General features: G+C 34.1%; 1 protein-coding gene across 2 annotated transcripts in view; it reads right to left on the bottom strand.

The window, feature by feature from the left end:
• Positions 1-23,977, bottom strand: part of LOC130442694 (protein neuralized) — a 92,268-nt gene that overhangs the window by 50,281 nt on the left and 18,010 nt on the right. Inside the window, exon 1 of one of the 2 annotated variants that reach the window (XM_056777020.1) lies at positions 19,148-19,231. The exons of the other annotated variant lie outside the window; for it this stretch is intronic. Coding sequence (XP_056632998.1) covers positions 19,148-19,211 — 64 coding nt within the window. The 5' untranslated portion in view covers positions 19,212-19,231. Of the gene's footprint in view, positions 1-19,147; positions 19,232-23,977 lie in introns of those variants that run through there. 2 annotated transcript variants of the gene reach the window in all.

Consider the following 23,977-nt stretch of genomic DNA (forward strand, 5'->3'; position numbering starts at 1 on the left):
TCATTTCAAAGTGGTTTTTGGACAACTATATGTGGCATATTCTTAAAACGCATAACGTTTTCTTGGTCAGCTAGTTTTATTTGCTCATTTTGGACAATTTTAGATGTTGCTGATGGGTTTTCGTTTTGTTTTAATGATAATAATTATTCAAAAGTTCGCCCATCTCTGGGACACTCGAACGATCTTTCGGATTCAACACAAGTAGTGCACGAAATGTTTTCTAAATGTGCCTGTGCGCTCGATGCACGTGCCCTTTCGCACCCCACCGAAATGCCAAAAGTGCAAGTCGAGCATATGTCTTCTTTTAATTTGAGAGTAAAATATACCTCAAAGTCTCATGCAAATTGATAGAGATTCACCGAAAAATGAAGGTAATAATTGATTTTTATCTTCATTCACTATACTACCTTGAAATGTTTGAAAAAAAAATAGCCCACGTGAGAAACGACTGCTTTTTAATGTACCTCAAGGTGTTCACATTCAACAATTAATATTATTGACCATTGGGCATACAGTGCTTTCTTATAACGAGATACTGAATCTACAGGTTGTCTGAATTCGGTCGACTCGTCGAATAAAAAAACAGCTGTGCATCCAAGAAGATTCGACGTAGGTATATTTCGTATAATTCGTATTATTTCTAGTTCAGCTGTTGCACAATGGGGTCGGTTTGTGATCACTATTTACGATATTTTCAACTCTGGTCTTGTGTTACTGCCGTGGGAATCAGATAAAATGAGAATCATGCTTCTACATAAAAGTATAATTAGAACAATTAAATAAAACTACTCCGAAAATGATACAAAAAAATATAAAATAGTTAAGATAATATATTTCATTAGGAGTCTGGAGATGAGGATTTTTTCATGGAAGTTATGCAAGCACGGAAACATCCATTTCTGAACGTGTAATGAACGATACTTTTTATTATACTTGAAAACAACGCAAAAAAGAATAAGAATTAAATTTTATTATTTAAATAATCATAATACATCGTGATAGTATCAAATATTTTATCGCTATGATCCAGATATTCCTAAAAACATATTAGAGCTAGCGTGTTGATTTGTTACCAGCAAAATCCAAACCTAGAAGACGAATGAACACAAGTATCAAGTTTTTATGGAACGGCGATATCTCAAAAAAGTTAAAACTGTAAATGATGATATTCTTCTAGTTTATCTTGTCGAAAAAGCCAAGAATATGAAATCTTCCCCGTTTTGGAGTCGTTTCTGGAATGTTTAGCTATAAAAGAAACTACTGACAACACAAAAAATATCCAAAAACTGTTGAAGCTATGTAGCATTAGGCTGTGGGCTACATACCAAAAAAGTTAAGGGCAGAATAAGTAAACAAATTTTTATGCGAAGCTTCAGAACAGTATTAACTGATAAAAGTGATTTTAGTGTTTGGGATATTTGGCGTAAGTTACAGAGATGATTGAATACGTTTGAGTTCAGACGATGTAGAAGATAATGGGCGTTTGATTGTTGTGTTTTTACCAGATGGAAACAAGTCAACAAGTTTTACCATTACCATGAAGGATGTATATTCGAGCCCTTTGCACTTTACCTTACCACCACAAAATATGAACAGCAGAAAAGATACGGAGTTCTTTCAACGCAGCAAAAGTATATACATAGAAGAATCCCTACAAACAAAAATAGGAATACCACTAAAAGTATTAAGCCCTTCTAATTTGACCAGCGACATTCCATCAGGAAAATCAAAACATCTGCGGACCATCTTTAGTTCTAGAGAATGAAATACCGAAGGGACTAAACTTCTGCAATAATACAAATACAGTTATGCAGATAAACATAAAATTGTATTAGAAGTCAATACTATGCTCAAGTCTATAAGGAATATAGAATGAACAAAATAAATCGGGTACTAGTGTAGTAATTGAATTCAATATACATTTTGAATATTTTCATTCCGATATAACTTGACGTACACAACCGATCAAAAGTCAAAAGAGCCCACCCATAATCCGTATAGTTCATAGTTATATTGTGGGCGGCCAAGAGGCCTTTGAGGACATTATCAAAGTCCAATGTCCTTTGAGAAACCGATCAGGCGCTTTGTCTTGATCCCTTTGATCTCATATGAGCGCAGGGCACTCACAGATGACGTGGTTTGCTGTTCCATCCCCTTCCATGCACTAACGGCACTCCGGATGTTTATGGTGTGAAGATGGCGTCTTAGATAGTGTCCGGTAAGTAGTCGGATTTCGCGCCTGTTTAGCTGGATCAGTTGTTTGGTTTGAGACTAACAAGGTCCATCTATATATGCCTTTGCTTGTTTCATACCGGGTGTCTCTATCCATCTCTGCCGAGCCCGCTGTACGAGTAGACTGTCGAGAGACGCTTTTAGCCACGCCAAGGATGGGTTCTGAGCCCATCGATGAGTTCGCTGATCCCCTAATCAATACACTTATGGATTCTTATTTTTATTAATTACTAATACAAATTGGAATATGGGAGATCTGTCGAATGTAAAATTAGCTTAGTTTTTTTCATGACATTTTTGAACAAAATGGAAGGTATAAGTTAGCCGATTTTTCGACAAGTCTACGATGTTTCTTTCTTTGAAAATCGATTATAATTTTGTTCGCGAGATATATGGCATTGAATAAGAACAGAAGATGAATATTAAACTCAAGTCACCATGTATGGTAGTTCAAAAAAGAATGATGTAACAGCAATAAGCTAATAAGTACAATTTCACGGTGGAAATATGATTTCGTGTTAATCAATTCTACTGCTTTACATTATTAAGTTGTGCCTTATATTTACCAACAAAAAATTAAAGTCACTTGACATGTGTTTTATCTGATCATATTTTAAATTTAATTATACAAATTCAACATCGAATTACTGAACAAAAAGCCATAAGTTGAATATCCATAACCAATTATCAATAATGAGATCCATAAATATTGGCGAACGTGAAATTTGCTAGCAATTATTCTCCTTGAGATCATCACGATTAACATAAATCATCATCAAGTGAGAAAAAATTACTTGCACCTAAGGAATTCTTGAATACAAAAAAAATATTGATGTTACTTTCAAATACTTGCACAATAGATTATAATGTATATGAAGCAAACCAGTTTAAATGTTAAGGAATCGGTACGGGGTTATGGAACATTGACATATTAGTGAAATTGATTACAATTAACTGTATATGTATCTATGTATATCGTAAATAGTCGATGAAATACCATTAGAACAGTCCAAATATGATAATTTCAATTAACCAAGCGTTGTAAAATAATGAGTGAAGGTGTCTACATACTAAGTAACTATTAATTCTAACATATCATTTGGCCCGCTACGTTTTTCTTTCGAATATTCCTAGATTTACTTAAACTGGCTCATTATTCACTTCGGTATCGTTATCGCGTTCAAGTGTTTGGAGAAACTTATTTGTTGCGGACCTCAAAGTTCAATAAAATCTCAGTATCGATTCTAAAACGTCTCCTATTTACATTCTACAACGGCTACCAAAGGTTAAAATCGAAATAAAAAGTAAATTGGTGGTGTCACAACTTGTGCACCATCATTACGTCAAAATCAACTCTAACAATTTGGAACTAGTCCCAGAAGTACCTGGCTTGAGCTAGAGATGGCGGTAGTTGTTTGAAAAATACCACTTTAGTAAAAAGTACACAATCTATGCAGCAAATGTTTCAAGTTTGAAGACGCCACGTTGTTTAGTATTCGTTTGGCAGCCATCGAAAGTTTTCAGTGAATTTGTAAACGTGGTCATCGTTATTTGACACAATATTTTAATTTGAAAGGCATTAGACCAACCAATATAAAAGCTGAACTACATTCTACATTGCATGAGACTGCTCCTTAGTAAAATATTGGGCAGCAGAGTTTAAACGATGATGTGCAATCTGCGAAGACCATCATCGTCGTGGTCGACCAAATGAGGTGGCGATTTAGAAATATAATTAAATACTGGATGATCGTGTGCTAGCAGATATAGTAGACATTTCAATAAGTACGAAAAGAAAAAGCCACAGACTAGAACCAGAATATAAAAATCATCGATGAAGATATCCAAGTAAGACAAGCCAGAGATTGATTAGTAGAAAAAGCAAATTGAAGACGGAAACAAAACTCAGGTTTATTAGGAGCATAATAATATAAGCTGTCACGTATTAGTACAGGAGCTGTCAATCTAAAAAGTCCCCTCATACCGTGCATGAAAATTAATTGACAGCTGCTGGACCATATGCCTCGGTAGTATGCAAGCGTAAATGTCCACGGGATAGCAGGAAGCGAAAAATTAAACGGAAAAACGGGATCACAAAGATAAACTATTCGAGGATCTGGAAACACATCCGAGGACTTAAGGGAGGAGAAAATTGGATCAATAAGTTATTGAGAATATTTTTATAATACAAAAAAAAAACACAACAACCCACATCCTAAGAGGACACCCCGATACGGTAAATCCGTCCTTCATAAGCACGTGCCTGTCGAGTTATACATAACTCGCGTTTGATCTTTTCTTGCCGAGGTTTACCCGAGGCAGCGAAACACATACACGACTGAGCAGCCACGACGACACCTGAGCTAACTGTTAACACGGAACTCCCATGGAACTGGGGGGATAGGAAAGAGGCTACGCGCGAATCACGATAAAGATCTATCGTAATGACAGGTTATGGTGGAATGTCCTATTTGACAAATCCATACGGGAATGGATTCCTAATGGGACGGGCGTTCTCTCGCGCATGCGGTTGTTATCATTTAATTTTGTCTTCTCGTTACAGATTATTTTTTAGAAGAGAAAGAAAAAGTAACTGAAAGAATTGGAGTGATTAACATAACAAGAAAAACAAATGAGATGCGCATAGAAGTAATCGATTATTTATTTTTATAATTTCTTCATCTGTGTACTTAGTATTTGTATAAAGACAATATGGAGATCATACAAACGTAGCGACGCTACAAACCCCGAACCGTGTCGACCCATTTACTTCATCCCTGACCTATTTATAATGAATAAATACTGTACTATATGACCCTATTGTTCACATAAAAATCGCGCAACTAATTACATCCGATACGATTTTCAATTTAAAAAACGGACAGTGATAACGATCAATATGTCAGTGAAACTAATGGACATCTCCTACTTCGATTTGTTGGAGAATATCTCACGCGGAATAAAAACGAAGAAGATATAAGTATGGGAAAGAACGGTGTATGGGAGAGCGAAAAAAATTGAAATCGTCACGTTCGAGGTCAAAGTTGAGAATGTCTAAATGGAACTCTCGGTTCTTGAACAAAAACCGACACCGAGAAGGCAATTTTAATGTGTGAGATATAAATTTGAAGAGGTGGATCTATTACCAGGATAGGACTGATATAATGCAACAAACTATTCTATAATTTCTATCAATATCTACTTCGTTACTCTTTTTATATGTTTTCCTTAATAAATCGTCTTGATTTTAGGAGAAAATTAGTTTCAAAAATACGAGTGAAAAATTGTAGCAACCTTCAAATAAATTATTCAATATCATATTTATTGAAACGATTCAATAGTTGTTGGTGAGGTCCTTGTACATATGGCATGGAAAACTTTTTATATCTTGATGTTTATTTTTTGCTTTACTCCTTAATTGGTTACTAGCTGACCCGGCGAACTCTGTTCCGCCTTAAAGGAAATAAATAAGCCAATTTTCGAATTTATTAAGTTAATTTTTTTATTATGTCAGCTCCTAGCTCCTCTCCAACGCAACTGTTTTAAGTGTTCAAAAACTCAAAAGAAATAAGGTGTTTCAGCGAGTGTTCTTAAATCAAAACGAATTCTGTAGCTATATTAGAACCTGAGATATAGATCTTTTAATGTAGGAAAATTGCCAACAACCTACAAAAATCCATAACTCCACATTAAATGTCCGCGCGTAGCTCCTCTCCAACTCAACCGATTTAAGTGTTCAAAAACTCAAAAGAAAGAAGGTATTTTAGTGAGTGTTCTTAAATCAAAACGAATTCTGTAGATATATTAGAACCTGAGATATAGATCTTTGAATGTAGAAAAATTGCCAACAACCTACAAAAATCCATAACTCCACGTTGAATGTCCGCGCGTAGCTCCTCTCCAACTCAACCGATTTAAGTGTTCAAAAACTCAAAAGAAAGAAGGTGTTTTAGCGAGTGTTCTTAAATCAAAACGAATTCTGTATCTATATTAGAACCTGAGATATAGATCTTTGAATGTAGAAAAATTGCCAACAACCTACAAAAATCCATAACTCCACGTTGAATGTCCGCGCGTAGCTCCTCTACAACTCAACCGATTTAAGTGTTCAAAAACTCAAAAGAAAGAAGGTGTTTTAGCGAGTGTTCTTAAATCAAAACGAATTCTGTAGCTATATTAGAACCTGAGATATAGATCTTTGAATGTAGAAAAATTGCCAACAACCTACAAAAATCCATAACTCCACGTTGAATGTCCGCGCGTAGCTCCTCTCCAACTCAACCGATTTAAGTGTTCAAAAACTCAAAAGAAAGAAGGTGTTTTAGCGAGTGTTCTTAAACCAAAACTATCTTGAATAGAACCTGAGATATCGAGGATAGAACGTGTGTATGTGAAAAACTCCCATAAGTAATGTACAGGGGGAAATCGCATTTGAGTATAACTTGAGAATGGTGAAAATTAGATGAAATCCGATGGTTGATGACTGATCTGTGCATCAATACCTTTCATTGATGAGAGAGAGATGAGACTGAACGGACTCGGAATGGAAATCATCATTTTTTTTAATATATAAGATAGTATCTGTTTATTCCTTTATTGAATATGTCATTTATCATTTTATCAGAATAACAAATATTAGATTTCAAAATTATAAATTGTAATTTTCAATCGGGGGAGATCAAAATAATTCAGCCACAAAACATACAAAACGGTCCAAGAATTGAGGAACTGATGAAATGTATGTATAAATATGAAATTAAAGTCAAAAAAAGCGAGGATTTGAGGGAGGTAGAAGAATACATGATATACATGAAAAATATTGAAAATGAACACAGTAAAAGCAAATAAGTATCCAAAATAAAAATATAAAGTGCGTATGAAAACAAGGTAAAATGAAGAAAGAAGAAAAAAACAGAAGCAAAAATTAACATAATGAAGCAAAGCGGAGGAATGATGAAATTAAGAAAAAAGCGAGGACAACGTATATGAAAAAAGGAATTATAGAGGGCATCTCATAAATAATGTCGGATTCCAATGTTAACATGTTTCAATTGATATGTAGAAAATTTCATATATATAAACCGATATTACTTATGAGACACCACTCTGTAAAACAGATCAAAGATATGAAAATAAATAGCGAACCTAGCGAAAATATAAAAAGAAAACAAAACAAATGTAGGACATGAGCAAGAAAGTGGTTGCTAAGAATGTGAGAACACGAAGAGATAATGAAAAAGAACAAAGTAAAAACTAGACGAAAATATAAGGAGATATTGAAAGGGAAAAAATTAGAATATGCTGAGAAATAAGATATGAGAATAAATCGAAAATAAAACTAAGATATTCAAAGCGAAAGAGTGGGAATTTACACAGAAATCATAAAAAAGGGGATATGAAAAAAGAAAGTAAAAGCGAATAACGGAATTCACATATATACATAATAAAAATAAAAAGAAATTAAAACAGAACAAAAGATGATGATAAAAGAAGTTTTAAAGCCAATATAACGAGAACTTTAATCGAAAAAAATCCTTGATAAAAAGTGAATGAAAAAACGAAAATATTGTAGAAATAAAATATGGAATTCCTCTTATTTTTTTTTATGATTGGTCTAATTATAAAAAAACGTGTTTTGATACATTTCATTGAATGAGAAAACTTATCACATTCCTGTTGTGAATACGTTTAATGGTTCAATAAATCTAATAAACAAGCTACTTTGATGAAATTCTTGCAATTAATTGAAAATTATTTCCGTCAGCTGCTTTCCCACAATTTGATAGTCTGATTTAATATTTTTAATTTCCATACTAGCCATATTAACAGTAATAATAAATATTTACAGCTCATAATACGTAGAGAATCATGATGTTAATGAAACAGAAATGAGGCAAATATTATTTCATGTAATAGATTGTAAATGTGGATATTCGTTAATCAATCAGTCTTCGTACTGTTTGATCGGCTTCTTATGTCGAAAAGAAATTTTATAATTGAGGAACAGAAGTGACATAATGGCTAAGTGACAAAATTGTTACAGAGAGAAATTTAGAGAAAACAGATTCTTTATTTTCAAGTATTTGTTAAATATATTTGAGCCCAAATATGCTACGATGAAAGAAACAGACAAAATAGAAGACGGAACATAATAAATAGAGAAAAAGTTGGGCAAATAGGAGAAGGGTTCAACTTTAGAATATCATTAGGTGTTTGCGATTTTATAATTTTTATTCTCACTAAACTCATTTGAAGAAAAACAAATTGTGCTCTGCTACTTCTCTAGACAGCCCAGGCGTTTGATAAAGTTCGTCATAAGTGCTTAAATTACATGTTAAGTAAGTTACTACTTCGGCAATATTCAGAGGGATAAGAAATGTCTAAGGGATATTCTAAAGGAACAGAATGTTGTTCAAAAATCAAGAAAATAGGCACCCAAATATTCTACGAAGCAACAAAAATCGAAGCTTAGAAGTCTGAGTGACGAGTTTTCAGGTTTTGAAATCATTTTCGACGACGAGTCATATTTTACTTTTGACGGTAGTGGAATAATAAGATTATTATGGTCAGAAAGGCGATAAGGTAAATTCAAAAGTGAATTTCAAAAGACACGAAAAGTTCAATTCGAGTTGATATGGTGGGCGATAACTTCTAGTTCTTTAGCATACATTTGTGCTTGGAAATTGGAAATATATGAAAAAGAGTGTGTTAGATCTCGATTTATACAGTACATAAAGAAAAAATATCTTGCTAATTATGCCAAGGTCGTTGTAGAGAAGTCTATAAATATTTCTAATGTGCCTCAACTGATGCCAATTGAAGATTTTTGGGCGACATTTAAAACGAAACGTTATATTCTGAAAGTTGGGAAGCAACACCTAATGAAGAATTGGAAAAGAGAATTATGAGCAAACGCCAGGCATTTCATAATTTAATGAGAGTTTTTTTCAAAAAAGACAGTTTCTTAGGGCAAATAATGGTTTGTTTGTCAAAAAAGACAGATTTCTGAGACGAAGGACAATCCATTTATCAGAAAAGATTGTTTTCATCCACAAATGACAGTTTTTTTTCAAAAAAGACAGTTTTTTAGGGCAAATAATGGTATGTTTATTAAAAAAGCTAGATTTGTTTGTTCCCTTCCACAAATGACAGTTTTTTTCAAAAAAGACAGTTTCTTAGGGCAAATAATGGTTTGTTTGTCAAAAAAGACAGATTTCTAAGACGAAGGACAATCCATTTATCAGAAAACATTGTTCCCATCCACAAATGACAGTTTTTTTTCGATATAGACAGTTTCTTAGGGCAAATAATGGTTTGTTTATTAAAAAAGATAAATTCCCAAGACAAGGGACAATCCATTTATCAGAAAAGATTGTTCCCATTAACAAATGACAGTTTTGTTAAAAAAAGACAGTTTCATAGAGCAAAAAAGATATACTTCCAACATAAAGGACAATCCATTTATCAAAAAAGGTTGTTCCCATCCATAAATGACAGTTTTTTTCGATATAGACAGTTTCTTAGTGCAAATAATGGTTTGTTTATTAAAAAAGATAAATTTCCAAGACAAGGGACAATCCATTTATCAGAAAAGATTGTTCCCATTAACAAATGACAGTTTTGTTCAAAAAAGACAGTTTCATAGAGCAAATAATGGTTTGTTTATTAAAAAAGATACACTTCCAACATAAAGCACAATCCATTTATCAAAAAAGATTGTTCCCATCCATAAATGACAGTTTTTTTTCGATATAGACAGTTTCTTAGGGCAAATAATGGTTTGTTTATTAAAAAAGATACACTTCCTACATAAAGCACAATCCATTTATCAAAAAAGATTGTTCCCATTAACAAAAAACAGTTTTGTTCAAAAAAGACAGTTTCATAGAGCAAATAATGGTTTGTTTATTAAAAAAGATACACTTCCAACATAAAGCACAATCCATTTATCAAAAAAGATTGTTCCCATCCATAAATGACAGTTTTTTTTCGATATAGACAGTTTCTTAGGGCAAATAATGGTTTGTTTATTAAAAAAGATACACTTCCTACATAAAGCACAATCCATTTATCAAAAAAGATTGTTCCCATTAACAAATGACAGTTTTGTTCAAAAAAGACAGTTTCATAGAGCAAATAATGGTTTGTTTATTAAAAAAGATACACTTCCTACATAAAGCACAATCCATTTATCAAAAAAGATTGTTCCCATCCACAAATGACAGTTTTGTCTCAAAAAAGACAGTTTCTTTGGGCAAATAAAGGTATGTTTATTAAAAAAGCTAGATTTGTTTGTTTTCATCCACAAATGACAGTTTTTTTCGATAGAGACAGTTTCTCAGGGCATATAATGATTTGTTTATTTAAAAAGATAGATTTCCAAGACAAATGGAAATCCATTCATTAGAAAAGATTGTTTTCATCCACAAATGACAGTTTTTTTAAAAAAAGACAGTTTCTTAGGGCAAATAATGGTTTGTTTGTCAAAAAAGACAGATTTCTAAGACGAAGGATAATCCTTTATCAGAAAAGATTGTTCTCATTAAAAAAAGACAGTTTCTTAAGGCAAATAATTTTGATTTATGCAGTTCATAAAGAAAAAACATCTTAAAGGAAATTTTGTGTTTTGGCCAGATGGCAACTGCTAATTATGCCAAGGACGTTGTGGGAGCTTGATTATTCCGATTAATGAGAAGTCTATAAATATCCCTAATAAGCCGCAACTGAAGCCAATTGAAGATTTTTGGACGAAATTTGGAACGAAACGTTATATTCTGAAAGTTCGAAAGCAACACTTAATAAAGAATCGAAAAAGAGAATTATGAGACAACGCCAGGCATTTCATAATTTAATGACTAGTAAAGTAAAGTGCAAATAATTGAATTGAAACATTTTGTATAAAGTTTATGTCCTCACATCTTTAATATTATCATAGGGATTCAATATCAGAAGATCGAATAATGATTTCATTACATAAATTCAAATATACAGTGCTTTTCAGATAAAAGTATCCACCTTTAATAACTTTTGTAATACTGGTATTTAGAAAAAATCCAAAAACACGTCAATTTATGTTGGAAGGGGCAAGCATTATGGCATATTTAAACTTACTGGAAAAGCCACCCCCTCACCCCCAGCAGCATCCCCTTTATTTTTTTAAATTACTTGTCATATTTTTTATGTAAAATTTGGATACTCCTCTTTGAGCTGATTTCAAAAATGTATAATACTTGTAGGTTAAAGTGATTAGTTTATGAGATAAACAATTTTTCTTTTAAGAGCACAAATTTTACTTATTATTTACTTTCACCTTATTTGCCTGTACTAAAATGGGTTGTACAACAGTTTAAACTCTTTAATCTTTTTAACTGTGCTATTTATTATGAAGTTACAATAAGTGTTCGAAATGAGTACCATTCACTTCCATACAATGGTATAATCTATTTTGAAATGCCTCTCTGACAATGCTTAATACGGCTGGATTTAATTGTCGACATTCATTTTCTATCCTCTCTCGTAAATCATCCAGAGATTCTGGTTGGGTACCATAAACTTTTGTTTTTAAATACCCCTATAAAAAGAAGTCTAGGGGTGTTAAATCCGGTGACCTAGGTGGCCACTCCATCATCTGCCCCCTTCTACCTATCCAACGAGCGGGGAATGTTTCGTTTAAAAATTGTCGGACAGGCATAGCATAGTGTGGGGGAGCTCCGTCTTGTTGAAATACCAGTAAATCTTCGGAAAGGTTATCATCATTTTCTATTATTGTTGTAATACGTGGGTCAATCCCTTCCCTGAGTAACTCAAGATATGATTCACCATTTAAATTTCCGTTGATGAAGAAAGGTCCGACAATGTGGTCACCTAGGATACCACACCAAACGTTTAACTTTTGGGGATGTTGTGTATGGAATTCACACATAATATGTGGATCACTTTCAGCCCAATATCTACAATTATGCCTACTTACTAAGCCATTTAATGACCATGAGCATTCATCAGAAAAGCAAATATTGTTTAACAATTGTGGATTGTTATTGATAATTTGCGTCATTGATTCTCAAAACTCTAGACGACGATCAAAATCATCTTCATTCAACTCGTGCACCAACTTAACTTTGTATGGGTGGTACTTGAATTTATGTAGAACTCGAAAAACTGTAGAAGATGAAACACCGATCGCTCTACTTATTGTTGACCACGATTGGGGTTGTTGAGCCTCTAAGTTGACTTGCCCGAAAATTGCCACTTGGATTGCTTCGTTATTTACCCTCTCGCTTATGCACTTTATTGCAAACAGACCCTGTTGTGGTAAATTTCTTCATCAGTTGAATTACATACTTATTAGTTGCATGTCTTCCGTCATGTAATTCGTTAAATATTCTAGCAGCAGCTCTTGCACAATTATTATTTTGGTAGTATAAACCTACAATTTCAATTCTTTCTTGCAAAGAGTAAAACATTTCAGAGAAACAAAATAAATAATGTATCAAATTACACTATCAATAGTGACTACAAATTCTAGTTGACAATGTCAAACTTTAATAAAAAGTAGAGTTTTTTGTTGTTTGGATTTTTTAAGTAGAATAAATAGCACAGTTAAAAAGATTAAAGAGTTTAAACTGTTGTACAACCCATTTTAGTACAGGCAAATAAGGTGAAAGTAAATAATAAGTAAAATTTGTGCTCTTAAAAGAAAAATTGTTTATCTCATAAACTAACCACTTTAACCTACAAGTATTATACATTTTTGAAATCAGCTCAAAGAGGAGTATCCAAATTTTACATAAAAAATATGACAAGTAATTTAAAAAAATAAAGGGGATGCTGCTAGGGGTGAGGGGGTGGCTTTTCCAGTAAGTTTAAATAAGCCATAATGCTTGCCCCTTCCAACATAAATTGACGTGTTTTTGGATTTTTTCTAAATACCAGTATTACAAAAGTTATTAAAGGTGGATACTTTTATCTGAAAAGCACTGTATAATAAGAATGTAAATAAAGCTTGCGTATTTTCATCAAAATCCACTATCTTTCTTCTTAGGGCGCTTGTAGACGCCCGTTTTTTTCGCCGGGCAACGGACCGTGTTTTCGCCGGAAACGCGGTGGTGTAAGATTCATAAAGGATGTTTGTACATGCACCGGATATCGGTCCGGCGAACACATCCATTATAAATCATACACCATCGCGAATCCGGCAAAAAAACACGTTTCTTTGTCCGGTGAAAAAAACGTTTAATTATTTATTGTCGTCTTTAACATTTCACGAATATTCTTCTAGTTTTCCTATATATCACTTATATAGGTTTGTTGGGTAGATGCGAGATCAATATAACCCAGAAATGCACCTGGCAATTCGAATTTAGAGGCTATTAAAAGCGCACAAATAATAAAAACCTCTAAAATAAATTGAATAAAACTATGCAGACTCACCTGCTTTAAATAAAACTGGCGTTAGTTTTGTTTGCGTTTTTATTATTTCGCAAAATGCGGGAAAGACAGGTGTCGCTAGTATCGTAAACCAGTGGCGTGTCAGGAAATTTCCCTTTATCGATAAAGCTCCGCGATCTATCTTATTAATTAATTAATATTTTGATTCATGGGTGGGTGTTTCTGTAGTTTTCTATATACTTTTAGTTTCAATCTATTCTGGAACTATCGATTCTGAAATTCTTTTAGCATTCTGACTATAAAAATATGATACAACTCTCTAGAGTCAAATTGTTCGTACACCTCCCGTCTAATTTCATCTTTGCTGTTAAATCATTTATCTCTTGACTTTGTCTTCAGCCGTGCGAACAAAAAAGTCGATCGGGGTTGGTTCAGGACTATATGGTAGGTTTTCAATATCTGTATTCGTGAGGTAAATTAATAAACTCCGTCTCTTACGTTCTTAATTTATTTACACTCAATACAAAACACTTAACTTATAATAATTTACTTATAAATATCACTCAAATAATTTCTGTCATTACTTTTACTAATTCGTTCTATTAACTACAACTATTTATTTAAAACTGAAGTAACTGCGTTTACACAATACGATTTATATACCTAAGTAAAATTCTTCGAAATTTTAGAACAAAAAGAAATAAATAAATAGATTTATTATTGTTTAGAAGAAAGGCGCCGCGCGAATTCGCTGAATTTTAAGATTCCATTATAGCTAGACAGAGTCGGCCTACCTTTCCACCTTTCCAATGCCATTCCATGGAATCTCTTTTATATTTACAATTGATTGAATTACGTTTTCTTGGTCATCGCGGCAAAAATCGCTTACAACATTCTATTTGACTTTGCTTTTTGCACTGTGTTGGGAATTCGAGGCACCGAAATCGCACTTATCTTTATCATTGTTCATTCACGATCATGTTTTTAAGGCTTCGGTCACTTATCACCACTAAGTTAATGTTTTGTAACAGAACCTTCCGCACGTGAGTCATCTTTTAATGATTCTCGTCCACAGTTGTTGAAAATGATGGACACAAAAACGGAACGTTTTTTGTTCGCTTATTTCATCAAATTTAGTGGGGTAAACAACAGATGAACGTCAAGTTATCACATAATACTAAATTATACGAGGTCTGGCTATTAAATAATCAGATTGGTTACGAAAAAATGCTCCCCTTCCCCTCACCACACACCTTTCCATACGTTTTTTTCATTGATCGAAGCAGTGCTGGAAGTCTTTAGGAGCTCTTCCGTTTTTGCTTTACCGCTTCCATCGATTCAAATCGGGTCCCTTTCAAAGCAGATCTTTTTCTAACCTTCCAAGGAAATCTGAGCAGACCCGTTGACGCAAGAGCTTTTGGTCAGGAGTCAAATTTTTTGGCACCAACTTCGCATAGACTTTCGTCATGTGTAATTACTCGTGTAAAATTTTTCTAATCGTTTCTTTATCGGCGTTTACAGCCTCGGCAATCATCCGGATGCTCATTCGGCGATCTGCACGCACAATTTGGTTGATTTTGGTCACTATTTCCGGAATTGAAACAGTTACAGGGCGATTTGGGCGCTGGTCATCTTCAGTGGTCTCTCGGTCCTCACTAAAGCGCACGAGATAGAGAATTGTCTCCATAGGCCTCTTGCAACAATTTATAGCACTCAGTCGGATTTTTGTTCAATTTAACGAGAAATTTGGTTTTCGACTCAAGAAAAAAATATGTTCGTTTCAAACCTCTACTGCGCAAATACCATAATAGTGATGGATTCGTGTTTTGGGATGTGCATAGACAAGATATCTAGATACCCAAAGCACTATTCGTCTAGGGCGCCCTCTAGGAGTGTAGTCTCGTTATTTAATAGCCAGACCTCGTATAGTTTACTAACCAATTTAATTAGTTTTGTTATTTTCTAACATAAAAATTCCACGCATTTCAACGTACATCACTGGTCGCTTCGGCATCTTGCAACAAACTATTTTTTTTTTCGATTTTTTCTTTTACTTCTTTCAACTGACTTGAAAATTAATTTGTGTTGTTAAGACCTTATATTTTCAAAGTAATTATTCCCCATTATTGTGCGCCACTGATGCATCGGTTAAAAAACACAACAATCTCGAGAAAGGTGCTTCGTGTAATTTCGTTCAAGAAAGTCTCAAGTTAGGATGCGGGTCGCTACGGCCGATTTCGATTGTTGCCAAGACCGTCTTCGAACAAATTACTTTCACGTATCGGCTATTTACATCGGGGGTTTTATTGATTAATAATTCTCCAGATGCATATGGAATTGACAGTAACTCATATACTACGTATACTTTTTTTCCATTAATATATACAAAATTCGATATTTGGCAGTATGCATTGGATTTTATGCTGTATATATAAAAATAATAATGCCAGCTGGTATAACCAATTCAAGTGATTCAAAATCAGGGTTTAGAAGATCTGCTAGATGGTACTATAGATGAAATAAAAATTACGTGATGACGGTCTGGTTATATATGTTACCCTTCGAGCCCTTTGCAAGTTGTTTAACTCTTGCTTAGAAAAGGGAATAGCAATAATAGTGATAATGCATAAAAAGGGGTGATAACGAACTACGCACTAGGGTGGTTCAAAAAAAATTTTGTCTCAAATGTTTCTATTTGATATTAGTTATAATTTGCAAAACTCGCTGGCGTTCGTTTTTGTAAATATTACGCTTGTTTAACAATATAACTCTTTTTATAACGTTTTTACGTACAACGTTTTATCTAATTCCGCGCTTTTAATATTTAACACGTTGACTGCCAAGGCAATTTCCACAATTCCATTTAATCGCATTAAATCTTTAAAAATGATAATTTAAATAAAAAGTTATCACTGAATGGTATAGAAAATGTGGGATTTAAAAAAAACATTAATTTATTGGTTGGATTATGTGAAAAAAAACTCTTCAGCGGAGGTGAAGTATGAGTTATTTTGCAGTTGGCAGTCAACGTGTTAATAGAATCCTCAATTACAATGATTATTATATTACTGTGGAATCAAATGATGTTACTATGGAAGCAAACAGCGTTTTTACAAAATAAGTCAAAACAAGTCAGAAATATTCACTTGAACTGTCTTCAGATAGCGAATCAGACATTGCATTTGAAATAAGATAGTCTACAAATGCTGCAGTGGGTAGTTTAATACCAGAAAAATCAAAAGTAGATACGCCCTGGTCTACCAAAAATTTGAAAAATGGTGCGATTTGTTTATTTTGAAAATGTAAAAATATTAGAGGCGTCGACTTTGCGGATTACATATTCCATGTGGAGATTTGACTCTATGCGCAAAAATATCGATATCAAATACAGAATGCTTTTGAAGCTGAAGAAACGGTCTGCAGGATACCATGCAAAAAAATCGAAGATTTTGACAAAGGAGGATGTAGAAAGATTTACACAAGAGGCTGAAGGCGACATATTTTTATTTGCACAAGTACGACCTTACAGGAAAGATGAACTGACGTTCCTACGTGAAGGAGACGTATTTGATGAAGGCACCTTTCTTAAAATTGCAATTCCAGAAAGCAAAACACACTTTTTCGTGAATTTGTATACACTGCTGGAAATATTGTTGGTGTTAACCTCCTCAAAAAGTACAGAAACATTAGACCTCCTGCTGTAAAGCACGACAGATTTTTTGTGCGATATTGTGAAGAAAAATATGGCATGGACATGAATACCATTGGAAAATTACCAGCAAAGATTGCTTACTACCTGGGTCTACCTAATGTTAAAGGATACACAGCACATTGTTTCAGACACTCGTCAGAGTCTCTCCTGGCAGACTCAGGATCCGACATTCTGAAGAGAAAGCAACACAGAGGATGGAAATCCAACATTGTAGCCGAAGGCCTCTGGAATACATGTAGATATCACAGATTCAAATGGAATTAACATTAGACAAGAAGTTCAAGAAAATAAACACCTAGAAAATTGACTTACTTTAAATAACTGTGTTTTAATAATGTTGGTTTCAATGTCTATAAAACTATAAAAATAATTATCAGTTTAAGAATATAAAATGTTTTTTGTAGAAAATTACGTGAACTATGTGTAAATTCAATTTTAGTACAAATAAAACTGAAATAAAAATAGCGACCTCTTGGAGTTAAGTTACAGGGCTCATCTTTGGTGAGGATATTTTTTACATCAAATACAAACATTTGAGACGGTAAGAGATGAAAAAAAAATTTTCTTAAGCACCCTATTACCCACCCACTTTCATATATGTAAGTTGTATTATTGGTTAAAATCTAAATGGGATATTTATTAGCCTTAAGAACAAGCTGGGTTTAGGTACAAAGGATCACTTATTGAATATAACAAATTTATCATTTTTATGTTCGTAAACTATGAAAAGCTGTTTGATACAGTAAACCAACACAAAATACTGATAGTTTTAACCGCATACAGCAATACGGCAAGGTGACCAAAACTATTCATAACTCTGCTGGAATATGTGTTATAAGAAATTGAATTTAAAAACAAATGTATCAAAATAGATGGCAAAAAACCTTAGATTCGATGACATTGTACTAATAGCACGCCGTGTCGACGATGTCAGAAGTACGCTTGATGATGTAAATAAATCCTCAAAAAATACGGTTGCATATAAATTAATAAAAAAAAGAATACATGAAAAAGTGTTGAGTAAAACGCCAAGTATAGAAAGTGATAATATTGAAAAAGTAAGATTGCACAATACTTAGTTAAATAGATTTAATCTGGACCGCCTTTGGAAACTTAATCATGTTTTCAGATATTCCTGTTTGTTTGAAGAGAACACTGTATTCCACCGGGAGTAATATAGGGTGCTGAAACAAAAGCTACCCTGAACAAATACCAGGTAATGCAGCGAAGAATGGAACGAGGGACAGAGTGATAAATATAAAAGACTGTCTCGACGGTTACAGAATAACTGGATTAACATGGAAATGAGGATCTAAGTGACCAGAAGAACAGACACTCGGTGAACCAAAAGAATTATTGAGTGGAGACTAAGAGAGGATGCCCTTAGAAGTAGATGATGTCCACCGACATGCGGGTCTGACGATACTAAGAGGATGGTTTCCAGTTGGATGACAGTTGCTATGAACCCAGCACAGTGGCAAAGATTTTGAGGGATGCCTATGTCCAGCATAGTACGCAAATGGCGATGATGATGATGATTGGATTTTAAGGAAATGCTGAAATTTGTTGCAAGTGGAAGAAAATGAATTGACAATGAATTCCACTCTTGGATTCTCCTACTTATTATAATCCAAATTGATCAGTATCAATAGTATTTCAGTAGAAACATTTTGTTAATAAATACGATAAATTTATTTCGATTTTAATACCATTTTGAAAGAGTTTCTTGTCTCTCAAATTGAGCCTTAACCACGAACCAGTAACTATGACTGGAAAATACAAAAAAAAAATGAATTTTACTAAATAAAAACTCACCAATTTGTTTGAAAATGGATTCACAATAATTGAAAAACGCAAACATGTCGACATTGAACACCATTATAATGTATGTAATGTATGAATGTTAAAAAGTAGTCATACTAGTTTTTTTTTTAAATAAGTTTCGATATAATACTGAATTTAAATGAACTGTTTTTACATTGATAGTCACTTTATTGATAAATATATAGTTTCAATCAATTATTTTGTATAATGTTTGAATAAATACAATATACAGAATGTTTTAAAAAAAAGTAACCCCGTGTTTGTTCGAGATGTCAAGTTTTTTCTGTAGATCTTGGATGTTTATTGCAATAAGGGATATGTTATCAGCATAATATGTTCTCTCGGATATTTTCACCACTTCTAGTTTTTCTATTTATAATTCTAAATCTATATATTTCTTATATCATCTATAAATATATTGAAAAGCAATGGATTTACGCCACCAACTTATCCTACTTCTACGATTAGAAAAGCTTATTAAATTAAGTTTTTACTAAAAATACGGTTGACATTTCGTTTATATAAGCTCATGATTGCGTTTCGTAAGTTCACATCTATTTTCCACTTCTCCAAAGCTTATAATCAGTGATTTTTTAAGATATATATGATTTGATTTTGAAAAAAACCACAAAAAATTTGAAAAAATTGATGAAATCTTTATTGGAATCGATAGAACGATCAGTATAATTTAATGTTTGAAGATGATTTCATGCAAATGTTGGCCACGGCACCGATTTAGATAGCCCATGCGCAAGGTCCAATTTTGTCACATTCTCTCCAACAAATTGACCGGTATTTCACATTGACTTCCAGTGCGCCAATTGTTGCTGGTTTATCCCTGTAGACATTAGCCTTAACATAGCCCCACAAGAAATAGTCCAAATGCGTTAAATCACACGATCTAGGCGACCAAACGTGAGATAAAATGTTCACCAAAGGCGGTTCTCAATTTGGCCGTTGTTTCGCATGCCGTGTGGCATGTGGCACCGTCTTGTTGAAACCACATGTCAGGCATGTCCAATTCTTCCATTTTGGGCAAAAAAATCGTCAATCATCACACGGTAGCGGTCGCCATTCACAGTAACATTCCGGTCATCGTCGCTTTTGAAGATTATGCCACCGGCCCATAAACTAAGAGATGCATTGATAGCTCTTGCAATGCTTCTGGCTGGTCTTCACTCCAGATGCGGCAATTTTGCTTGCGTATCCATTCAACCAGAAATGAGTTTCGTCGCTGAACACCATTTATCGATAAAAAAGTGGATCTCCCTACAATTTTAACAGCGCCCATTTACCAAACGTTAGAGTTTTTACATCCTTTCGCAAATTTTTCACGTATTGGAATAACACATGCCCAATTGCTGTGAACGGCGGCGAATTGACATTTCAATATGTCCAATGTCCAAAAGTGTAAACTGAGTTCGAAATTTAGTTACAAGCTTCCGAATAGTTCCCTCAGTAGGCCGACCAAACTGCCCATAAATTGGAAGAAGTGCGCAATGCACTGAGCATGACTTTTGATAGTAAAATTAAATAATTTGCAAACGTTGTTCGTTCGTAGGTCGATTCATTATTGAATTATAGACCAAACTAAACAAGTTTAACAATGACACAAGACACGATTAACGCGTTATCTGTCAAAAACAGTGTCACCAAAAAGATACAAGCAAAAAAATCACTCTTTATTTTTGACTGTGGTACTCCGTCAAAAACTTTCTGCATATCAATAAATACGAATAATGCATATGTGTTTCGGTGGCCAGCTTTGTCTATAAGTTTTTTGATGGTAAATACGTTATCTTGTACATTTCTACCATTGCGGAATCCACTTTGGCATTCGCATAGACGTAGAACTCTACAATCCTACAAATCGGATGCGGAAGATTATAAAATGATCAGTACGGGTTGCTACTAAAGTTTGAGATAAGCAAATGAATACAAATATTTATAATTGGATATCACTTTATTAATTTACAAAATATTCTCCATTAAAATCAAATCACTTTTGCATGCGTTTGAACCAAATATCGAAGCTTCAGTTTCAGTTTCAATTCGATGTTTTGATTGTTCAAAATCGTCTTCATTTGAACTGATGTGTGAAAGCTCGCGTTGTCCTGGTGGAGAATGATTCTTCTCCTGCGGTTGGTTTCCCCGATTTTTTTTGAACACTTCTAGCAAACAAATGCTGTTCCACTATTCAGAATTCTACCATTCTACATAGCTCATCGATGTTTGGTGGCACACCAGACAATTATGGACGACCTTCAAGAGATTCATTCTGTAACAAAGTACGACCACGTTTGAATTCACCTAAAGTCGAAGTAAGTTGATAATCACCCTGCTATTGGTTTAATCCACATCAAATATCATAGAAAATTGTCGCAATAAAATGTTCGCGATTTTAACCAAGATTAATGTTTCAAGTATCTGTAAACTCAAATAACACACGTTTTTAGTCAAACTTTATGATAGCAATGTCAAATATTAACATCAGTGTTGTTATATCTCCAAACTTAAGTAGCAGCAACCCACGTAGAAAACGTTCGAGACGTAAATTTGTATTCTACTCCCTTATGAGTATTATGAGTCTCCCATGTATGAATATGTACATTATAATAGTCCAAATTGACCCTTTTCGTTTTCCAATAAATAAGGGTGGATTATTTAGCATGCAACAGCATCAGTATTTATTACAAATTCGATCCACATCTGCATTGCACACTTCCCTATCGCGGTCAGGTAAGATAAAACAAAATTCACCCTCGCAAAATATAAAAATAGCCAATATCTCCCTATTTTCTATTTAAAACAACCCTCACCTGGATAACAACCCCTGAAAGTATCTTCTCGTACTGGTATGGTAATGTTTTCATTTTGTCTGTTTCAAAATCTTTTCAATCTATTATTTTTGAAATTTGTCACCTGGTGGCCATGACAGGAAAGGGGTGGAATAAAAATTGGATTTCTAAGTGAAAGTTCGACCGTTCATTGTATGCCGTTTCATTTTTCGAAATTTAGTTTCAATATCTATTAGCAGATGTTTGGTTTCCTATTTGTGGAAGGAAGTTTCGTTTCTAATTTTGAATACAATAAATTTGGGAGAAAGTAAAAGGTCAAATTAAAATGGAATATGATTACGGGTTCAATTCCACTAAACTATTTACACACTTTCACTTATTTAAATTTTTCACCAATCACTGTATATTTTTATTTTAATTCGGCGGTACCTATACAACTACGAGGGTGAATCAAATATAAACAAGACTTATTTTTTAAAATATTTATTTTGATTTTAAACGCACAAACAATCATAGTTTATTTTTCTACATAATCTCCTGATTTAGAAACACATTTTTCCCAGCGTATAGGTAATTTTTTAATTCCTTCCAGGTAAAAAGAGTCAGGTCATGTTTGTAGCCAATTGCGCACATATGCTTCAACCTCATTATCGCTGTGGAATTTTTGCCCTCCCAAAGCTTCCTTGAGAGGACCAAAGACATGGAAGTCGCAGGGAGACAGGTCTGGACTGCATGGAGGGTGTTCCGGTGTCTCCCAACCCAGTTGCTCCAATTTTTGTACTGTCAGAGCTGCCGTATGGGGGCGAGCATTGTCATGGAGGAGAATCACTTTTCTCATTGGAAGGTGTCGTCTTTTGCGGCGATATGCAAGTCTTGCATATCGCAATTGCAATATTCGAAGTTGTTAGACGCCTATCACCTTCAACAAGTTGACGAACACTGTCGATGTTGCCCGCTGTAATGCTGGTGCGGGGTCTGCGGTCATGGTTCTCATTTTCAACACGTTCACGGCCCTCCACGAACTGTTTATGCCAAGCAAACACTCTAGCTCGCGACAGCGTCTTTTCCCCGAACTGTGCAGTCAATCTTCTCAAGATTTCGGCCGGTTTTACACCTTCTGCAGCTAAAAACTTTATAATAATACGTTGCGCAATAGAGCGAGGTACCTCCTGCTCAGACATCGTAACGATGGACACTGAGCGAGTCTATGATGATGAGTCACGTGCTTCCCCCACTCCTGACAAACCAACCTAACAGCCAATAACAGCGGAACGTACTTCCATCACTATTGCGCGCGCAGGTCCAAAAGTCTCGTTTATATTTGATTCACCCTCGTATTATACGTAGAAATCACTACGGAATTCGTTAGAATTATAATTTTTGTTTATTAGAATGCTACTATCCAGGTTTTGGTGCAGAGGTGTAGATATGACAACTGTAACGTATAATTATGTTTTATAGATTTTGAGAAGGCATTCGACATTGTCCGTCATCATAAACTAATAAATATCCCACAGGCAATTGGAAAAAAACAAATTTACGACTCACGACGTCACCAATACTTTTCAATTTATACTTGGAACATGTAGTCTATGAAAAAATATATTTTATTTACATGAAACATGGATTAATGAGGATCGTACACCAAATAAATTTTGGCAAGATGGATCTGTTACAAGTCGAAGGCAGGCTCTTCCAAATAATTTATCAACTGGTTAAAATCCACCAACAGGAAAGGGGCGCAGACTGGTAATAGTACAAATCGGCGGTTCAAACTGTTTTGGTAGTTGGTTTATTGACTTTTGAATCTACTGGTTCCGGTGACTACCATGAGGAGAAGAATACGATGGTCCGAACAAATGATAGATCTCAATGGTAATGGATAACGTTAAGTTATCATTCGAACATTGTAGAAAAATTGCCCACAACCAAATGGTTAAAACGATTTACAGAATTGGTTTAATTCAAAGAATATTAAGTTCCATCCTGGTTCTGTAAGAAAAGAATTATGGACATGAAGTGT

The sequence above is a fragment of the Diorhabda sublineata genome, chromosome 4 (genome assembly GCF_026230105.1).
Source record: "Diorhabda sublineata isolate icDioSubl1.1 chromosome 4, icDioSubl1.1, whole genome shotgun sequence".
Lineage (NCBI taxonomy): Eukaryota > Metazoa > Arthropoda > Insecta > Coleoptera > Chrysomelidae > Diorhabda > Diorhabda sublineata.